We start from the raw sequence: 23746 nt of genomic DNA on the forward strand, positions 1-23746 counted from the left end.
TATGCGATGCAAATTATCTATGTCAATTCCTGGGACCTCATACTTTTTTTTTTTGTTTTTTCCAATTAGTTTTATGTGTTTTAGTTTTTTTTTTTAATTTTTTTTTTTTTTTTTTTTTTATTTTTTTTTTTAATTTTTTTTTTTTTTATTTTTTTATTTTTTTTTTTTGTTACCTTGAGGTTGGGTGGTTTGCCTGGATGACCTTGAGGTTAAGGTGGTTGACCTGGATGACCTTGATGTGGGTGTGGTTGATCTAGATGACCTTGAGGTGGGTGTGGTTGACCTAGATGACCTTGAGGTGGGTGTGGTTGACCTAGATGACCTTGAGGTGGGTGTGGTTGACCTAGATGACCTTGAGGTGGGTGTGGTTGACCTAGATGACCTTGAGGTTAGGGTGGTTGACCTAGATGACCTTGAGGTTAGGGTGGTTGACCTAGATGACCTTGAGGTGGGTGTGGTTGACCTAGATGACCTTGAGGTTGGGGGTGGTTGACCTGGATGACCTTGAGGTGGGGGTGGTTGACCTGGATGACCTTGAGGTTGGGGGTGGTTGACCTGGATGACCTTGAGGTGAAGGAGGAGTCTGGCACACTTGTGTGCCAGACTCCTCCTTTTGTATCTACTGCCATCTTAAATTGCATTTGATTGAAATTGTTCATGTCGGATCCTTATAGTGTAAGGACCTAATTTCCAAATTTCAAGTCATTCCGTTAATTGGGAGATGAGATATCATCTCATCGAGATACCCGGGAATCGAACCCGGTACCTCCCATTGCTAGACCTGAATGCTTACCCTTACACCAAACTGACAATCTCTGATAGCAGCGCTCATTTTATACGAAGCCTATCGGCCAACCATTTACAGATGGAATTGAAAAGAGAATGCATTATTACATGCTAATAATTAGCATTTGATTCATTCTCATTGAATAGAGAATGCATTATATAATGCATTAATGCATTATAATAATTAGCATTTGAATCAATGCATTCTCTATTCAATTCCATCTGTAACTAGTTGGCCGTTATGACTTCGTATAAAATGAGCGTTGCTATCCAGAGATTGTCAGTTTGGTGTAAGGGCAAGCATTCCTGACTAGCAATTGGGAGGTACCGGGTTCGATTCCCGGGCTGGCAACTAATTTTTGGATAGCAGTTCTCATCGAATTTCCATCTCTGTTAGCCCTGTTGTCAATGTCTGCAGTAGCAGAAGTCTTCGGGGTGATTTACAGCATTTATTTAGGATTTTCGTAAAATAATAATATTATATAATAATTACCATTTGAATAATGCATTCTCTATTCAATTCCTCTGTTCACAGAATTACTAGTTTACGTACATTGAGATATTGAATTGCATGCGTCATGGCATGCAATTTATAATCCACTCGACAGCTGATTTGTGATAGATAATTTTATTCTATAGTCTGATGTTTACTCTAATATTGGCGTATGAAAGAGGCTCCTTTTCTTTTTATATTATCCTTGAAATTCAAAATTTCCAAAAACCTTGTATATATACGTCGACGCGCAATTTGAAAAGGAACATACCTGTCAAATTTCATGAAAATCTATTACCGCGTTCCGCCGTAAATGCGCAATATATAAACATTTAAACATAAAGAGAAATGCAACCAACCGCTGTTACACAGGGAGAGAGAAGAGAGAGGAGAGGAGAGAGAGAGAGTGACAGAGAGAGAGAGAGATGTTGCCTTAAGTGCATTGAAACTTCAGCTTGGTTCAAATAATAAAGTATGTGGAACTGACCATATCTCTGTTATATCACCATGAATGAATAATAAATAGATCTTTTAAAAAAATATTACTAGATCCCCCTAGCATCCACACAATATAAGAAGAAGAAGAAGAAGAAGAAGAAGAAGAAGAAGAAGAAGAAGAAGAAGAAGAAGAAGAAGAAGAGAAGAAGAAGAAGAAGAAGAAGAAGAAGAAGAAGAAGAAGAAGAAGAGAAGAAGAAGAAGAAGAAGAAGAAGAGAAGAGAAAGAGAGAAGACGTAGGAAAGTAGTGAGTGGGAGAGTACTGGCAACGTTGTTTTCCTCCACGACGAACTGCTTAGTATTAAACTACTTATAAAAAGTAGATTTTCTTTCGAGAAAGCAATAATCATCGAAATTCTAATTATTGTACAAGGATAACTCTTCATAGCCATAGAAGATTTAGAGTGAAGATCTTATCTTCTAAGCGTCAGCTCAGGAATTCTGTTAACACAATAACTATTATTGTAGCTCCTATAACAAAGGCTAAGTTGAACTCACTTTCTATTTTCCTACAGAGGGTTAAATTATTCAAATTGAACTCACAGAGAACAAACATCAGTAGAGATTCAGATAAACCCAAGCAAACTCATTGGAAACACTTTTTGAATGGGCTACTCATAGGCCAACTTGTTGCAAAACGACAGTTACAAACTTCAATAATTCATTTTGCACCAGCTACTTCCAAACTTCGGACATAATATCTAATAGGTAAAGTGGACGTGCTTCATGAATGAATCGTCACTTTGTAGGCTACTAGTACAAACTTGAATTCTGTTGATTAACAGTTGCTATTCCATTCACTATCCAGTTGAAACTGGAGAAGTGACTATGACGCAAACTGTGTCATTGAAATTCTTTGGAGAAGGTTCCTCAAGAAATCTTTGGGTGAGGGTTCCAACAAAATCTTGCGGGCAGGGGCGAGGCGTGTGTCTTATGATGATGTCTTAGACTAATTTTTTCATATGTTTTGTCAATCGGCAGAAAAACGTTGGTTTTTCAAAGTTATCTTACTCCCAAATTTTTGGGTATTTTCAGAAATCAAGATAAATATCCCACCAAATTTCCTACACGAATACAGAGTAAGTTGTATTATAATAGCTACAGTACATACGTACTGTATAGTACAGTACCTGTTCGTTTCTACCGTTTAATTATATGATAATAGAAAGCTTTATTAAAAACAGCCATAACTTCTTAACAGTCATAACTTCAATATTCTAAATCCAGTTATATATACGTCGACGCGCAATTTGAAAAGGAACATACCTGTCAAATTTCATGAAAATCTATTACCGCGTTCCGCCGTAAATGCGCAATATATAAACATTTAAACATAAAGAGAAATGCAACCAACCGCTGTTAACAGGAGAGAGAGAGAGAGAGAGAGAGAGAGAGAGAGAGAGAGAGTGACAGAGAGAGAGAGAGAGATGTTGCCTTAAGTGCATTGAAACTTCAGCTTGGTTCAAATAATAAAGTATGTGGAACTGACCATATCTCTGTTATATCACCATGAATGAATAAATAAATAGATCTTTTAAAAAAATATTACTAGATCCCCCTAGCATCCAACACAATATAAAGAAGAAGAAGAAGAAGAAGAAGAAGAAGAAGAAGAAGAAGAAGAAGAAGAAGAAGAAGAAGAAGAAGAAGAAGAGAAGAAGAAGAAGAAGAAGAAGAAGAAGAAGAAGAAGAAGAAGAAGAAGAGAAGAAGAAGAAGAAGAAGAAGAAGAAGAAGAAGAAGAGAAAGAGAAGAAGACGTAGGAAAGTAGTGAAGTGGGAGAGTACTGGCAACGTTGTTTTCCTCCACGACGAACTGCTTAGTATTAAACTACTTATAAAAAGTAGATTTTCTTTCGAGAAAGCAATAATCATCGAAATTCTAATTATTGTACAAGGATAAAACTCTTCATAGCCATAGAAGATTTAGAGTGAAGATCTTAATCTTCTAAGCGTCAGCTCAGGAATTCTGTTAACACAATAACTATTATTGTAGCTCCTATAACAAAGGCTAAGTTGAACTCACTTTCTATTTTCCTACAGAGGGTTAAATTATTCAAATTGAACTCACAGAGAACAAACATCAGTAGAGATTCAGATAAACCCAAGCAAAACTCATTGGAAACACTTTTTGAATGGGCTACTCATAGGCCAACTTGTTGCAAAACGACAGTTACAAACTTCAATTCATTTTGCACCAGCTACTTCCAAAGTTCGGACATAATATCTAATAGGTAAAGTGGACGTGCTTCATGAATGAATCGTCACTTTGTAGGCTACTAGTACAAACTTGAATTCTGTTGATTAAACAGTTGCTATTCCATTCACTATCCAGTTGAAACTGGAGAAGTGACTATGACGCAAACTGTGTCATTGAAATTCTTTGGAGAAGGTTCCTCAAGAAATCTTTGGGTGAGGGTTCCAACAAAATCTTGCGGGCAGGGGCGAGGCGTGTGTCTTATGATGATGTCTTAGACTAATTTTTTCATATGTTTTGTCAATCGGCAGAAAAACGTTGGTTTTTCAAAGTTATCTTACTCCCTAATTTTTGGGTATTTTCAGAAATCAAGATAAATATCCCACCAAATTTCCTACACGAATACAGAGTAAGTTGTATTATAATAGCTACAGTACATACGTACTGTATAGTACAGTACCTGTTCGTTTCTACCGTTTAATTATATGATAATAGAAAGCTTTATTAAAAACAGCCATAACTTCTTAACAGTCATAACTTCAATATTCTAAATCCAGTTACATGTACATCGATTTTCGTAAAATTGATATTTTACTGTTCCTATGAATTCCAAGAATTCTATGAATTCTTTATACAGGTTCAGCACAACTTCTTAAATAACATTATGTTTGATTCAATAGAATTCATAAGGACGACAAAACATCGAACAACAAAAAAACACTTTCTGAGTAACTGGCTTTAACAAAGCATGGCTTCACGAAATACAGTACGATAATTTAGAATAGTTGGTACAATGGTTATGCTTTTCGCAGTATCAAACTGCTTTGTACTATGATACATGGTTTTCATTCCATATCATTCTGTAATAAAAATAAAACAAGATTCCCGTTTCAAAAGCATCAAAGTCGCCAGGCTGGTCTGAACTATTCATGACTTTTTCAGTATGCATTATCCACTCAGCAGTTCTAATACACAGACATCAGTTTCACTTGGAATGGCATGACATTTTCTATTCTTTCAATTCCTATTATTACCATAGATCGATTCAGATCAGCACAATGTTTATACTGTATGTTCATAATAAATTTTTCTTTTGTTAAAAAGAAATAGTCAATAATTGCTGGGAATAAAGTGATATTCAACGATTTGAACCTGATAAATTGGATTGTTGAATAACAATAATTGAAATTCAGTGAATTTTACTGTACAACATTCCTTTTCCTCCTATTTTATTGGGTGGTGAGTGGAGATGATTTATGATTTCATATTTGAATTCATCTTTTTATAGTTCAATTTTTTTTGGAAAACTAGAACTTTTTAAATTAAAAATGTTTATGTTTAAACTTCTCAGGTGTTCAAAAACTTCTTGAAACCTTTGCTTGTCCCTTTGTGAGGCAGGAGTATTATTATCTTAGTACGTACTATATAATCATATGATAATGGAAAGCTATATTATGTGAATATATACATATTCACACATTAAAGTCAGTGATTTTCTTTTGTTTTTTCGTACGCAGGAAGTCCGTCATTGCTTGTTCTTAAATCCATTTTAACATTAAACTATTTGAAAAATTTAATTTTCTCACCTCAAACCAAGGAAGCAGAGTTATCGTTGCCACCGGCAGCGCATCGGATTACCGAGTACGTCGAATTGAAAAGTTTCGGATTATCAAGGGACAGCTGTATTTCTTATCTTACGCATTGAAAGTATGTTCATAAAGAGAAAATTGCTTATGGTCCTTATGCTAAATTTTCTCTATGGTATATTGCCCCCAAAAAATTGAAAATTGTTTCCAAAATAATTAGAAGTACTGTAATATGGTCTCCTCACTGCTGTGAATTTTATTTTTCGAATTACTTACTCTTGCTAGCTCAGAAGCTCTGGCACTTTTGACATTACATGTTAGTAGCAATAAAATTCAGGTGACTTTATGTGCTTATTTATGTGTTAAAAGTCCCCATATTAGGCTCTAACGATATATTACACTAAAATGATATTATGACTCAAGATAGCGGTTTCATTCATAGGAGAAGTTTTACACGTTTTACAAGTTAGAAATAGGAATTCCCCTTTTACTGGAATATGACAAATTCTATCCAAGCAGCACACATTCATCAACTAAGCCGCAAACTCCTGAACCAAGAACTTTCAAATTTCATAGTCATAGTTCAGTTAGACCTCACACTCACTGAGAACATATTTGAAAAAAAAACCAAATTGGCCTTTTTCAGCGGAAAACACTATACTTCAACTTCACATTTATAATCTGTATATAAATACTAGTAGTTCTGTGAACAGTAGACCTCACGCAGTTTTCTCATCACAAGTATCTGATGTCGCCTGTTCTAGTTGATTCAATTGAATCACAATTAACAGATGAATCATAATTTACTCTTCAAACTATTATTTGTTTTCTTCAAGATCAAAAACTCACTTATGTTAATAAACTCAGTTTATATTATCCTTGAAATTCAAAATTTCCAAAAACCTTGTATATATACGTCGACGTGCAATTTAAAAAGGAACATACCTGTCAAATTTAATGAAAATCTATTACCGCGTTCCGCTGAAAATGCGCAACATATAAACATTTAAACATTAAGAGAAATGCCAAACCGTCGACTTAAATCTTAGTCCTCACTTCGCTCGGTCAATAATTTATCCAGTTCCGTGATAATCTTTCCATCTGATACAAATATTTCTTAACTATTTTAAAATTAATTTTTTTAATCAAGAATATTATAATTTTTTCAGCATTATTTAGTTCATTTAATCATTCTCTATTTCATTTTTAATCACCTATTAAATTTGTTTTTCAAATGTGAGAATATTGAAACTGATGGGCACGCATCATAAAAAAATATTGAAACCCTACCTTATAGAAATAGACACGGCCAGACATCTGGGTAATGCATGCAATGAATAATCCACTTGTCAGCTGATTGATTATGAATAATTCTATAGTCTGATTTATCCTATCTTCAAAGTAGATGATAATGTGATATCAGAGTATGAAGGAATTCATTTTCTTTTCATATTATCCTTAAAATGCAAAATTTTAAAAAACCTTATGTATACATCGACGCGCAGTTGAAAAATGAATATTCCTGCCAAATCTCATCGAATTCTTTCAACGTGTTTGGCCCTAATCGCGTTACATACAGAGAGACAAAAGAAAATCCGAGTTAAAACATACCCATTAGTTATAATATTACAAATATTAGTTTTAATGACCGTATTCAACTGTATAATGTTCTGATTTGTTGTGTTCAATGAAGAAAATATTCTACTGACTCAAGTTTTAAATTTTGTGTCCTTATTTTTTAGAATAAATGGCTCCATCTCGCTACAAACTGATCTATTTCAATGCCAGAGGAAGGGCAGAACACATACGCTTCATTTTCGCTTATGCTGGTGTCGATTACATTGATCACAGGATAGTGAAGGAGAAATGGCCAGAAATAAAGAAAAGTGAGTATATTATATATAGTATTTCATTTTATTTATTTATTTATAATTTTCACAAAGTAGCACTGATTGGGAGAGAAAAACTAAGGATACTCCTTGAATTGATAAATTCACCTCTTTTAACATGATTCAACTTAAGCATATTTTTAATAACAAAATGTAGCTAATTGTACATAAATAAATATATAAACTCTTGCATTATGCTATTCATGAGTGCCTAGAGAATCTGTGAATATTTTTTTTCAATTTCTAATGTCGTTTCTGATGTCAATTTACCGGTACTTCTCCAAATGGGAGAAGTTTTCTTAAAGAACATTATTTCATCAATAAATTTACATGGCTTAGAATATTGTTAATCTGTTCAACAGGTCTTGTTATGATATTATGTTGTTTGAGCTAAATATATTGAATTTTGATAGGAAATTATTAATGAACATCAAAATACCTGCATCACTTGAAAGTCCTCTCTAAGTACGGTACAACTTGGAAAGCATAACAATTAAAATTATTAAATAGATTAATAATCGATATCTCTCTAATATTATGAATTAATGATTCATAAATCATTTATATATTTGTGAAGCTCATTACCACTAATAAATTCCGTAAGGAAATTATTAATGAAAATCAAAATACCTGCATCACTTGAAAGCCCTCTCTACGTGCAACACAACTTGAATAGCATAACAATTAAATGATTGAATAGATTAATAATCGATATCTCTCTAATATTATGAATTAGTAATTCATAAATCATTTATATATTTGTAAAGCTCATTATCACAAATAAATTCCGTAATCATCAATTTTAAATCAAAGCAAATTTTATGAATTCATCAATACAAAGAAAATCATATTTTTATTATCATCATTCTTATTTTCATTATTCATCAATGTTAATATAAAATTCAGATAGAATTTTCTCATAAATTCTCCTTATAAGATACTTGAAATATATGGACAATTTGAGTATTATTAAGAATGATTAAAATTCTCAAAAGAGTTTTCTAAACAATTCAACTGGATAGACTTCCAAGATTTGCTGTGTACTTTCACGATAATTGAAATTTACAGTGACTTAAATTTGATTTTTAATATTGTATACATACGGAAAGTTAACCAACCTCTTTTTAGTCCTATGTTTCATTGGAACAAATGTAAATAAAATAAGTTACTGTATTCAGAATTCAGTTTGTTTTTTCCCGTTTTTGAACTATTTTTAACGACACAGTCTAATATCTTTGAATATTAGTTATTAAAACTATAGTAAGGTCCACGTTATAATGGCAGTGGATAAGATAGAAGAATAGCGATGCCGATTCTCTGCATTAATCAATTATATTTCTACACTTTAAAAAGCATAATTGGCATCGTTGCTGACCTAGAAAAGGATAGTACCACCGGCTTTGTCGAATAATAGACAAGGATAGCAAAACCAAAGTTGATCAAATACTGTCATTATAACGTGGACCTCGCTATAGTACTCACTGTGGAGCTGTTTGAAATAGATGAGCTGTTTTTTTTGTCCTTAAAAATTATTTCTTCAATATGTGAATATTTCCTATTTTAGTGATAGAAATGTGAATTTTTTCTTCTATGTTTGGTTTTGAAGCATCTAAATTTAAAAATCTACTTTGTGAAAATAATTAAGAACTGAAAATTTAGTGAAGTGAACAACTAAAAGACTTAACCTATTTGGGCCTATGTGTAACCTTATCTAAATTTGGGAGAGGAATAGAACAAGGTTACCTTATTTTTTCTCTCCCTAACATCATTGATGATGTAATTGTTGTATGATTCAATAAGCAATTTAAAATTGAATTTAAAAATCTACTTTGTGAAAATAATTAAGAACTGAAAATTTAGTGAAGTGAACATCTAAAAGACTTAACCTATTTCGGACTATGTGTAACCTTATCTAAATTTGGGAGAGGAATAGCTCATGGTTTCCTTTTTTTCTCTCCCTAACATCATTGATGATGTACTTGTTGTATGAATCAATGAAGAATAAAATACTCCCTATTATTCATCAATGTTAGTATATATTTTATTCATTTATATGATTATCTTTCTTATTGAATAATCACTTTGGATCACAATCTTCTGATAATTCGAGCGCTTAACAAGATTGAAAAGTGTATGTTATTTTTCAGAATTTTTCTTCTATGTTTGGTTTTGAAGCATCTAAATTTCAAAATCTACTTTGTGAAAATAATTAAGAACTGAAAATTTAGTGAAGTGAACAACTAAAAGACTTAACCTATTTCGGACTATGTGTAACCTTATCTAAATTTGGGAGAGGAATAGCACAAGGTTACCTTATTTTTTCTCTCCTTAACACTTTTGATGATGTACTTGTATGATTCAATAAGCAATTTAAAATTTAATTTAAAAATCTACTTTGTGAAAATAATTAAGAACTGAAAATTTAGTGAAGTGAACAACTAAAAGACTTAACCTATTTCGGACTATGTGTAACCTCATCTAAATTTGGGAGAGGAATAGCACAAGGTTTTCTTATTTTTCCTCTCCCTATCATTTTTGATGATGTATTTATTGTATGAATCAATAAAGAATAAAATACTCCCTATTCATCAATGTTAGTATAATATATTTTATTCATTTATATGATTATCTTTCTTATTGAATGATTACTTTGGATCACAATCTTCTGATAATTCGAGCGCTTAACAATAAGATTGAAAAGTGTATGTTATTTTTCAGAAATTAATATGGAAATATTAGTGCGATTTCCATTGAAAACCTCCTGTAATAGTAAGTTACACGCTGTAAGAAGCTTTGTTGCAGGTACCCCTTTCGGAATGCTACCAGTCCTAGAAGTGGATGGCAAAGCCGTGTGTCAATCGAACGCCGTGGCTCGATTCCTGGCCCGGCAATACAATCTGGCAGGCAAGGATGAGTGGGAAGCTCTACAGTGTGACTCCCTGGTCGACACCCTGGGTGACTTGAAACAAGGTGAATATGAAGCACACACAAATATCGAAATATGAAACATTAATAATAAATAATAGTCTCATATTTGTTAAAGGGATAGAGTTTCATGAATGAAATAAAATCTTTTTAGTAAAAAATATATTCTTTGGTTGACACTTTTTGTTGACTTGGAACAAGGTTAATGGTCACCCACAGATATTAAATATGAAGCATCAATAATAGTCATCTTTTGGCAAAATGAATAGGAGTTTGATGAATTAAAAGAAATCTTTTTATTGAATAATCACTTTGGATCACAATCTTCTGATAATTCGAGCGCTTAACAAGATTGAAAAGTGTATGTTATTTTTCAGAATTTTTCTTCTATGTTTGGTTTTGAAGCATCGAAATTTCAAAATCTACTTTGTGAAAATAATTAAGAACTGAAAATTTAGTGAAGTGAACAACTAAAAGACTTAACCTATCTCGGACTATGTGTAACCTTATCTAAATTTGGGAGAGGAATAGCACAAGGTTACCTTATTTTTTCTCTCCTTAACACTTTTGATGATGTACTTGTATGATTCAATAAGCAATTTAAAATTTAATTTAAAAATCTACTTTGTGAAAATAATTAAGAACTGAAAATTTAGTGAAGTGAACAACTAAAAGACTTAACCTATTTCGGACTATGTGTAACCTTATCTAAATTTGGGAGAGGAATAGCACAAGGTTACCTTATTTTTTCTCTCCTTAACACTTTTGATGATGTACTTTTGTTGTATGATTCAATAAGCAATTTAAAATTTAATTTAAAAATCTACTTTGTGAAAATAATTAAGAACTGAAAATTTAGTGAAGTGAACAACTAAAAGACTTAACCTATTTCGGACTATGTGTAACCTCATCTAAATTTGGGAGAGGAATAGCTCAAGGTTTTCTTATTTTTCCTCTCCCTATCATTTTTGATGATGTATTTATTGTATGAATCAATAAATAATAAAATACTCCCTATTCATCAATGTTAGTATATATTTGATTCATTATATGATTATCTTTCTTATTGAATGATTACTTTGGATCACAATCTTCTGATAATTCGAACGCTTAACAATAAGATTGAAAAGTGTATGTTATTTTTCAGAAATTAATATGGAAATATTAGTGCGATTTCCATTGAAAACCTCCTGTAATAGTAAGTTACACGCTGTAAGAAGCTTTGTTGCAGGTACCCCTTTCGGAATGCTACCAGTCCTAGAAGTGGATGGCAAAGCCGTGTGTCAATCGAACGCCGTGGCTCGATTCCTGGCCCGGCAATACAATCTGGCAGGCAAGGATGAGTGGGAAGCTCTACAGTGTGACTCCCTGGTCGACACCCTGGGTGACTTGAAACAAGGTGAATATGAAGCACACACAAATATCGAAATATGAAACATTAATAATAAATAATAGTCTCATATTTGTTAAAGGGATAGAGTTTGATGAATGAAATAAAATCTTTTTAGTAAAAAATATATTCTTTGGTTGACACTTTTTGTTGACTTGGAACAAGGCTAATGGTCACCCACAGATATTAGAATATGAAGCATCAATAATAGTCATATTTTGGTAAAATGAATAGGAGTTTGATGAATGAATTAATAACAGTTTGATGAATGAAATAAAATCTTTTTAGTAAAAAAGCTCTTCTTTTGTTGACACTTTTTGTTGTCTTGGAACAAGGTTAATGGTCACCCACAGATATTTGAATATAAAGCATCAATAATAGTCTTCTTATATTGGTAAAATGTATAGTAGTTTGATGAATGAATTAAAATTATAGTAAAAAAGCTCTACAGTATCTTTGGTTCACACCCTTGGTGACTGAAAAAAGGTTATTAATTGAACAAGGTTAATGGTTATCCACAGATATTTAAATATGAAGCATCAATAATAGTCTTATATTGGTAAAATGAATAGTAGTTTGATGAATGAATCAATAACAGTTTTATGAATGAATTAAAATTATAGTAAAAAAGCTCTACAGTATCTTTGTTTCACACCCTTGGTGACTTGAAACAAATTAATTGGTCATGCACAGATAATGACAAAGTATGAAGCATCAATAATAGTCTTATATTGGTGAAATGAATAAGGGTTTGATGAATAAATTAATAATAGTTTGATAAATTAATTTAAATCACAGTAAAAAAGCTCTAAAGTGTGATTTTCTGGTTGACACCCTTGGCTAATTGAAGCAAGGTTAAATGAACATCCACAGATATCAAAATATGAAGCATTAACCATCAACAATAGTGTTATCCTGGTGTAATGAATCAATAACAGTTTGATAAATGAATTAAAATCATAGTAAATCCCAAGCTCTATAGTGTGACTCTTGGTTGACACCCTCGGTGACTTGAAACAAGGTTTATCCTACATATAACGAAATATGGAGCATCAACCATCAATAGTGTTATCTTGGTGAAATGAAAAGAAGTTTGATGAATGAATTAATAACAGTTTGAGGGATCAATCAGAGTCATAGTAAAAAAGCTCTACAGTTTGACAAAATAAATAAATAAGGAAAAAATTGAATTGAATTGACACTCTGGGATAGCCCACATGATACAAGGTAAATTAACATTCAGACATCGAGATGAGAAGCATCAATAATATCCTTATTACGAGTAGAATGAATTAAAATCATAGTAGGCTACATAGAAAATAAAATAAACTTTTTTTTAACCTGATATTGTGATTATCTGTTTCAAAATTTTCCAAGTCAAAATCATTTATGGTCAATTCATTTCTGTTAGTTCACAGGAACATTTTTATCTCAATTAATAGTTTGCTAAAAAAATATGAAAGATATAAATTAAAACTCAGGGAGAATTTTTTTCCACGAATATTACATGATTTCATATATCAATGGAGAGAAGAGATGAAGTTTATATATCATGTGTCAAATCAAGGAACAAATTTTCAATTTGAAAAAATTATCTCTCTGAACATCCAAAATTAACATAATCAAAAAAAACTATTCAAATAATTTACAATTTTTAATAACCTAACTTTAAAATTTTGTTTTTCAAGAAATAACATTTTACAGTAAAAGTAAATTCGTATGGCTTTTGTTGGTGGGGAGTCCCTTGCGGGAAGGTCCCACCGCCTGAATATATAGGTAACTAGCCGTCAGGCTCGCTTCGCTCGCCATATCCGTCTAGCCAGGGGCTCTGCCCCCTGGACCCCCGACTGGATCGTCCAAGAATGGGATCAGCAGGCTCGCTTCGCTCGCCTGCATTTTTTCATTTTTATCATATTATATTAGGACAATCCAGTCGGGGGTCCAGACTAAACGTCTGGCTAAACAGATATGGCGAGCGAAGCGAGCCTGACGGCTAGTAATATAATATTCCCAGGATTGAAGTAGCAGTGCCCAATCAATTTTTCCGCGATAAATGCATTAAATCTTCAACTTGGTGCCAACCTAACAAAATCAACTCAACTTAATGCCAACCTGACAAAATTATGATTTAGTTGCCAGTTAACAACTGTTTCGAAGAGGTACTCTATCTAGATTATAGTTCTATAGTAACATATGATATGGAAATTTCAATTCTAATTAAGAGATTGGGAGAAGAAGAATATACATGCTAAAAGACGAACTTTAAACCCTTAAAAACAACCCTTAGAGTTGAAATATTGCCAAAAGATTTCTTAGTGCGCCTCTAAAGGGCCAACTGAACATACCTACCAAATTTGAACATTTTTTGGTCCGGTAGATTTTTAGTTATGCGAGTGAGTGAGTGAGTGAGTGAGTGAGTGAGTGAGTGAGTGCCATTTCGCTTTTATATATATAGATTTAAGCCGTCAATGGGCCTTACGACTGTCATACATTTACAATTAACACCAGCTGTTATATTCGAATATACCAGCTTGAACACTGTGAAAATCCAAACACAGCTGTGTTTGAGAAGAAAATACCTAATTAGAACCGTACGAATTAAAACCTGACATGTATGAAAGCCTCATTCGTTTTCGGTAACGAACCGAACCGAAAACGAACAGAACCGAATGAAACCGAATGCGTGTGAAGCTAGCCTCTAATACTACCCGTTCAAAAACATCGAACATCTTGAAAATGTATCTTTAAATCAACGTTAGTTGACAGTTGTCTACTAACTTTGTCTTTCCATAAGCTGAGGCCATGATTCTAGTTTGGAGTTTGGAGTTATCGATGGAAAACATTTTTTTTTTACATTTTTCTTTTTTAATCTGATGATCAAAATTGCAACAAATATTATTGAAAAGAAATTTATTTCTAAAATCATGAAAAGTGAGAAATGAAGTTTGTAGGAAATCATCATTATGGTAGTTTATTTTGTTAATTTGAACACACCGATTTTTCGCCAACACGACAACACAGAATGTTCTCTGATGGGTTGATTGGATTGGCGTATCGACAGCGCTCACACTCACATTCCTGGACGACACGTCACGGTACGATAGGACAGAAAGCTCTATGCTTATTTAGGTTTAGAAATTTTAAATTGATAAATTATATATTAATTTTTGAGAAAACATAACAATAGGTCAATGTAACTGAGCGCGAGGTCTACTGTTCACAGAACTACTAGTATAAATTTCATCTGAGTAAATATAGATTTTGAATTGACTGTCTGCTCTCAACTGAACTGGAAGAGGAAGTGATATATATTATATTTGAAGACAAAACCCTATGGTGTAAGTTTGAATAATTATATATGGATTAAATAAATTCCTAAACTGAACTAAAAGGAAAATTCATTTTATTTCTAAATTCACATTGTCTTTATCCTTTTCTAGTTCTGTGGTACTACCGGTCAGAGCAAGATCCAATCAAAAAAGAGGAACGGAGAGCCACCTTACTCAAAGAGACCATTCCATTCTATTTGAGAAAATTTGAAAAAGTCATATCAGAGAATGGAGGATTCTCAGTAGGAAACTCGGTAAGTCTATTGTGAACTTCATATCCTATTCAAAGTGATTCAAATCTATATACAGAGTGTTCTGAAAAAGGTGCCCATAAGTCAGGGCGTGATTCCTCACATCAAAAGAAGAAAAAAAAATCCAATTAACATAGGTCCGAAAATGCTTCGTTACCAAGTTATACAGGTATTTGTTGACTGTTAATTAAGATGTACTATCTAGCGTTCTTTATGTAAAATGAACTGAAAAATTAAATGAAACCGTTTCCAGACCTGTAGCTACAGTAATTATCAAGATATGTGACGAAATACGCGAAACTTGGTCCCGAAAAACAAGTTCCTTTAAGGTTTGAAGCAGATTTACTATGTTGAATGTACAATAATCAAAAAATATTTTTCTACAAAAATATTTTGTTAACTTGTAGAAAATTTAATTTTGAAGAGAAAGATGTGAAATAAGTCTATAATAGAAAAATGAACCCTTAATAATTCAATGATTGATTGGAATATGGAAACAATAAAAAATTGAGATATATCAATAAGTTAAGCTATTTATTTAATTATATAATACGAGTACTAAGCCTACAGGTGATCATGACTTGATCCATATCGAGCTGCGATGTATTAACACACTTTTTTCTATGTATTTTACACGACATGCAGTCAAATACATAGAAAAAAATACGAGTATTACTTTGATATAACCAAGTAAATTTGAAGAAAGTAAAAATATTAAGAATAATAAGAGAATAACTCAGTAAAATAGTGGTTTGCCAACAATATTTCATTATACGAGTACACATCATTGTCTTATTATTTCAATGATGGAGAAATACCACACCACATCTTCCCATACAATCAATTTGAAAATGTTTAGTAGGTACGTATTCTTTCATTTATCCATTTACCCGTCTATTTTTTACAAGGTTGATGCCCACGTGAACACATAATAATCCTCACACAATAAATAATCAATTATTATGCTTGGGTAATGAAAGAAAGATAGGTGAGCATTGAGTGGGTTCCAAATCTCCTTAGGAAGAGATTCCTAACAACGTGTAGATATTGAGAACCATATGAGTGCAGAGGGTTCCATGAAGTTTGGAATACCTCAAGGAACAGTTTTAGGACCAATTTTGTATTCGATCTTTGCAAATGAGTTGTGCTCCATTCAAATTCAAGGTAGAGTTATAGCCTTTGCTGACGATACAGCACCGCACTCCTTTTTCAAGGAAAAAACTGGGAAGAAGTGTTCCAAACAGCAGAGATAGAACTAACAAAAATCACTAGTTGGTTAAGAAATAATTTATTGTCATTAAATTCAGAAAAAAAAAACACATTTTTAGCTTTTTCTTTAACAAATAGCACAAAACCACACATGACAACAATGAAGCTTCATAATTGTGATAGAAATAGTAACAATAATTGTAATTGCTCACTAATAGAACGCTCTGACAATATAAAGTATTTAGGAATAATAGTAGATGATTCATTGAAATGGAACAAGCACATAACATATACAACTGCCAAAATAAGGAAGCTTGTATACAAATTCTATCAATTAAGGCGTATCATAGACAAAGAAATGTTAAAAACTGTATACTTAACATTAGTTGAATCTCTTTTAATGTCTAAGGAATGTGAAACTTCGCATTGTAGAATCATATACCTATAAATATAAACTATCATTATTGGTTCTTTTATCAGCCTACTTATGTGCGTGGATTTTTCAACACTTTAGACTTGACATCTTATTCACATATCTATAGAACAAAATTGGTTGAGAACTCACAAAGAAGCTATGCATTCAAGAATTTCACATTTATTTCAGTTTGTTTATTTCAGTTCAAACTGGCAAAACCGATTTAGTAGTTTCAATCGACTGGAATGTTCCTATCGGAATTGTGGTAGGAGTAGTCCGTTGCATGTGGTCTACTTTTGTTCAATATTCAACCCCATCACACATTAAGGTGAATCATAATTCAAAATAATTTATTGTTGAACATTGGAAGAATATTACAACAACGTCAGCTCACATATCAATATCAACAATATGATAACACATAATCAAATCGAATAAATCTTTATTCACATGATGCACAAATGTAACAATTATAATAAATAAGAAGAAAATTCCTTGATAACTAGTTTTCAATAGTATAATTATGAAATTATGAACAAGCACATAACATATACAACTGCCAAAATAAGGAAGCTTATATATAAATTCTATCAATTAAGGCGTATCATAGACAAAGAAATGTTAAAAGCTGTATACTTAACATTAGTTGAATCTCTTTTAAGGTACGGTACGGTCTGTTAGTTTGGGGTGCAGCTAACTTCAGTTTTATAGATCCATTATTTAAAACTCAAAAACGCATTTTGAAAATAATGGGAAACAGGGAAATCCGGTTTCCAACTGTAGAATTATTTATAGAAAATAGAGTACTCAGCGTTAGGCAATTGTATATATTGTTGTTATTAGTGTATATGAAAAAACATCAAAATAGGAACCATATCATAAATCATAGCCATAATACTAGAATAAGAGAACTTTACAACCAAGAAGTACCAAGAATGAATACAGCATTTGGGCAAAGATCACTAGGATATTTAGGGCCTACAATATCTAATAGAATACCATTAGAAATCAAAGGAGAGGAAAATTGCAATAGCTTCAAAAGAAAAATTAGACATTGGTTATTCAGTATTGGGATACAAAGTAGTGAGGAACTAATAGTAAGTAGGATTTAGATTTAAGTAGTAAGTTATTCTTTTTAAATAAGGTAATTTATAGGTAGAAAATAGTACCTCGGTTTAGTATCTTTGTACTAGGTGATGCTTAGGGTAATTGATATAGTTTTAGATTTTTTGGAATTTTTGTATTATCTGTTGTAGCATAAATTAGTATTAATTTGATGATAACCTCGACACATATATTATATGGTGAGGTATCATTTTCTAAACCCTGAATATTGTTATATTAAAAAATATGTAATATAATGTATGTATGTATGTATGAATTTATTGTAATCTACGCTAACTGCGTTTTTTTATCTCTCATTGGTTAATAGAATTGAAATGAATAATTATATCAATTAAAATGAGAAAATAGCCCTAGACGAAATAATGAAGCACTCAGTAATTTAGTATATTCAGTCCATGACCGGCAGTCGCCAAACAGACTTCGTCAAAGTATAAAACAATTAATACACAAATAACTAGAGTTGGCTGCAGATAGGTCGTTTCATGTGGCTCTGTAGATTGACTGCAATACTAAATTATGAAACAGTCTCAAACTGGTCCACAAGCCCACTGGTTTCATCATTTCTCAGTGAATACAGAGGGTGGTTGATGAGTTTCTCACGTACCAGCCTACAAAACTTCCCATACTCCAGCTCACGAACACAAATCGGCAGTCTGTTAAAACATTTTAGCGTCCGTAAGGGGTAGCATTCATGTGCTTTCGATAGTCTGGAGTAGGGCAGGTCAATGTTGCCCCGTCTCCTGGCATTGTGGTGGTGCAGCTGGCCCCTCTCCTGGTAGGCATGAACCTCACTCCTTAGGAGCCGTAGGGAGCTATACATCTACACTGTCAGTATTTTCAGACGTTTGAAAATTGGCCGGCAGTGCTCCAGGTAATGCGTTGACGTGATGACACGAAGAACTTTCTTCTGTAGAAGGAGAATCCTTTCACAGCTACCTGCATGGCCCCATAGTACTATCATAGCTTATATGAATATTGGACAGCCCATGGTAGGCTGTAATTAGGTAGCTGACAGGCACATGTTGCTTCAGATTCCTCATCAAAAACGTCACCCTGGCCAGTCGATTGCACAGCATGCCAATATGTCGATCCCACAATAGAGCGGGGTCCATCACAAAACCCAAGAGTATATTGTCTAGAAATATCACAAATTTATTGAAAAAATTGCATGGTTGCCTGTAAAGTCGGTATACAGGCGAAAGTTTTACGTGACAACGACTTTGAGTGGTAAAATAATTTTAATGTGAATATTCATTCGTATAGTAGGAAGAAGGATGAAATTATAACTCACAATGATAGTGAGTGAGAGGCACGCGTCCCTTCCACTCGGGCATGGTTAGCCCGCGCCCGCCTAAGAGCGAGAGAGACAACCATTGACTTGACATTTTGAAGTAGGCGCAGTCGCAGGAGATTGCTTGCGGCGCCTGCGCAGGTTGACTGCTCCATTTCACCCTCTCTCCAGGTGAATGCTTTCGGGTTGCTGGCCTTGCTGCAGCGTTGCTCGCCACTGCTCCTATTCGTGCTCTTTCCAGACGACCGTGAACCGAAACGAACGCTCTCACTCGCTCTCATTGTGAGCGCATAACGTGGGAACGTAACGCAGTTTCTTGAAGTGTCTCCCGGCAAACCAATTTATAAGACGTTATCACGTCAAAAACATACATATTTCAACACCTATGTAGGCATCTTCAGTGTTGAAACATGTATGTAATGTTTCACTAAATTTGTAATATTTCTAAACAACATCTCAGTGTTCCATTATACAGGGTATGAATATCTTCTGATCAGTTTAGATATCGATGTGCGGTTTCCGCCATTCATTTTTCCTTGAAATTCCATATCGAAATCATGTATCGCATCACTACCTTCCTATTTAAAAAAATAAAGTTGCATTAAATATGGCGGTTCCAAGATGGCGGACCAGATTTTTAAAGTCATAGTAAAGTAGTATTTTCAATTTGATTAGGATCCCCAATCATACCCACCGTAAAATTACCTTTGTGTATGAGATATTAAGCCGTTCTCGGACTTTTCACCCACCCTGTTGATTAATATCACTACATCTCACCAACAAGAGTATCTGGAGAAAACGACGAAGTTTATTACAGAGAAAAATGCGAATTACAAAGCAAAATATTATCTGAACGATTGCATTTATATACGGGCGTCACCACGGAGACGGAGCTAGCCACTTCCCTATATAATTATTCATGAGAATTTATTGGCTCACTATAATTGAACACATAGCTTAATGCATTAGGTACTGTAATGCATTCTCAATCATCTTCAATCTCATGCAATTATTAATTAACGAAAATCCTAAATAGATGCTGTAAATCACCCCGAAGACTTCTGCTACTGCAGACATTGACAACAGGGTTAACAGCTAGATGGAAATTCGATGAGAACTTATACTATCCAAAAATTAGTTGCCAGCCCGGGAATCGAACCCGGTACCTCCCAATTGCCAGTCAGGAATGCTCACCCTTACACCAAACTGACAATCTCTGGATAGCAGCGCTCATTTTATACGAAGCCATAGCGGCCAACCAGTTTACAGATGGAATTGATGCATTTATTCAAATGCTTATTAATATATAATTATCAATTAGCGAAACTCATGCAATTCTCGAATTCTTGGAGATGCCATGTCTCAGAGGACTCTGAAACTTCATATAATCTTCTCTGTTTCAGATAACATGGACTGATTTCGTGTTTGCAGTTTCACTGGAGAATTTTGAGCTCATATTTGGAAAAGATTCTCTGGAGCCTTACCCTCATCTAAGAATCCTCAAAGAGAAGGTGTTCGCACTCCCCAGCATCAAGGCTTGGATAGACAAAAGACCACAAACTGAATTCTAAAGAAAACAAGATATATAAATAAATATGTCTTGTTGCAAAGCCAATTATGTCTTCATGTCCAATCTTACTATGTATCAAGATCAATTGGTGTAACTTAAACCGAAGGTATATTGAGTAATCTGTCAACAGAAAATATTATCCATTTTTTCTTTTCTTATAACTTTCATTTTCATTGGAACACACAGAAAAGTGGATTTTAGAGATAGTCATACAATAGTATAGATTAGATCACATCCATTGAAATTATCAACTTAATTTCAGAAATAATATGTGGATATACACTCTATATTAAACCATTATTTGAAACATTTATTTGACATTTGAAAATTATTAATGAATTTCCTGCTAATGATGCAAGAAGAAAAATTAACAAAATTAGCAATGAACAAACCATATCATGTATTTATCAAGTGAAACTGCTATTTGTAGATAGATTTTGTCAGCCCATAAATACTGGAAAAATAGTGTCAGTGTCAAAACTTGTAGAAAATCAGAGCTTTAACCTGAAAAGTTATCTTCCCTACCGATATTTTGATAAAGAAGTTTTTCATTAAGTTGAGGAGTCTCCAATCAATAGATTATATTGGATCAGAAAATCAAATCAAATGAGAAAATTTGCTATTTTCATAGTCGCAACGTTTTGAGCTTAGAAATCATCCAATATTTTTGAAATGAAGTTTATGAGGAGCTAATTTGTTATTCTTTTGAATGCTTGAGATCATATAGTAACATAATAGAATAAGTAAGTGTATACCAACATTGTCAATAGCTATAAAAATATATAATACAGTGATTTATAAAAAATATGACAGCTGCAATGCTTTATATAGGAATAGATTGACCAAGTATTGTAACAATGAACATAATACTTCATAACAAAGCTGTACCGTATAAAATAGTCTATAATGTTCCATTTATAGTTTGTTACCAAAACCATGTTGTTGTTCTTGTTGTTGTTATATTGATGTTGTTGCTATATATCATGATGAATTAATTATGTATATTCTACTTTAAGGAACATTCACACCCTTGATATCTGCATTTATAGTATGACGTATTAGGCTTGTGTATTACAATAGAGTGAGGTCCATGTTATAATGGTAGTATATTGTCTCATCAACATTGGTGTTGCCATCCTTGTCTATCATTCGACAAAGCAGTAAGCGCTATCCTTTTCTAGCTCCGAAACTTTGTCAGATCGTTTTTCAATGTAGAATTATAATTAATTAACTAATTGAATGAGAAAGACTAAGAAATTGTCAAAAAAACACTGATTTATTGATAATTAGAAAGACCGGTTTCGGTTATTACACCATATTATTTCTTAGTCTTTTTCATTCGATATGAATAATTACCACAATATCAACTTCTCAACTACACAAAAAGTGTAATTAACTAATAATTAATCACAATCATGAAAACTTATTATCATAAATTATTGAAAAATATATGTTTTTGATGAATAGAATAGCCTATAATTGCTTATTTCAAACAAAAATGAACAGTTAATATTACATAAGATATTAGCTACCCTCTATGGAAAGCAGTGGCAAGGCAAAGAATCGGCAACTCTGCTCTCCTATCACTCTCCACTGCCATTATAACGTGGACCTCACTATATACGACACACCAGACTGGGACACCAGTAAGATGCTCTCTCACTCCCATTAGTTATTATGGCACTTATTAGAATAGTGTGAGACTCCATTAGGACACCAAAATCTGGTTTGTTGACTGGTGTCCCTAGTCTAATAAGCGACAACTTATGCCCCGTGACTCGATTGGACATCAATAATGGGGGAATGGGATGTCGTCTCACTTTTGTGTCCTAGTTTGACCTGACCTGGCGTCTTAGTTTGGTGTCCCAGTGTGACATGAGTCTATATAGTAAAGTCATTAATGTAAATCCCTTATCTTACCTAGGTACTTCCCCTGATAGAATAGAGAAACATTCAGTGTGGATTCCTCTATCTTATCTACTTATTTCCCCTGATTGAATAAAGTAGAGTAACATGTTTTATTAGCCTGAGTAGTATATTGGATGAGAAAAATTCCTGATAAAAATTAATACGAGTGATAATAACTCAACATACCTTGAAGGATACTTCGAAATAAAAATGTAATTCAAAATTGTATGTAATTGCTTTGTTTAATATTGGACCAGAAAAGTAGTTTACCTTGTTCAATTTCTGTTAGAGGCTGTAAAATTATTATTTTAAAATCGTTAGAAGATATAATAAAGTTTATTTAAATTGCTTACACATTCCAATTTGATATATTTCTAGTCATAATATAATATTTAAAAATATGACTACTTGAATAGTCTATTTGTTTGAATATTAGCATAGAGAAACGATAGCATAAGTAGATATCCCATGGTATAGGGAGTTTATGTTGCAACTTTTACTGTTATCTCAAGCTGATAGTCCACGTAGTTCTTTCCTGTGAAGCTTTATGACGCTGGTAGTCTCTCATATTGTGCCGTTCATACACTCTTACCCGGTCAAAACAGTAAAAATCGGCAATAATCGACAGTAATCGGCTTGAGATAACAGTAAAAGTTGCGACATAAATTCCCTATACCATGGGATATCTACTTACGCTATTGTTTCTCTATGATATTAGACTCATGCTGAAAATGTTAGCTGTATAACTTCCATATTCAGTTATATAAGATGCAGGGGATATAAATAAAAAAATATATCCAAGTAGCCTACCCTTTTTAAAATTGTTTCTATTTTTATTCAAGAGTAGCCCTAACAAAAAAAGACAAGATGCAGGGGATATTTTTCTCTT

General features: G+C 33.0%; 1 protein-coding gene across 2 annotated transcripts; it reads left to right on the forward strand.

Moving 5' to 3' along the window:
• The first annotated feature begins 7274 nt into the window (after window positions 1-7274).
• Window positions 7275-22891, forward strand: LOC111060650 (glutathione S-transferase). 2 transcript variants are annotated; one of them, XM_039420384.1, is made up of 4 exons: window positions 7275-7441; window positions 10247-10414; window positions 15200-15342; window positions 20783-22891. In XM_039420384.1, the coding sequence occupies exons 1-4, from the start codon at window positions 7303-7305 to the stop codon at window positions 20948-20950; spliced, it is 618 nt and encodes a 205-aa protein (XP_039276318.1). In that variant the 5' UTR covers window positions 7275-7302; the 3' UTR covers window positions 20951-22891. The 2 variants fall into 2 exon arrangements, with proteins under 2 accessions (XP_039276318.1, XP_039276319.1); XM_039420385.1 differs by lacking the exons at window positions 7275-7441; window positions 10247-10414 and adding exons at window positions 11119-11395; window positions 11601-11768.
• The last annotated feature ends 855 nt before the right edge of the window (window positions 22892-23746 follow it).

This window comes from Nilaparvata lugens, chromosome 2 (assembly GCF_014356525.2).
Source record: "Nilaparvata lugens isolate BPH chromosome 2, ASM1435652v1, whole genome shotgun sequence".
Lineage (NCBI taxonomy): Eukaryota > Metazoa > Arthropoda > Insecta > Hemiptera > Delphacidae > Nilaparvata > Nilaparvata lugens.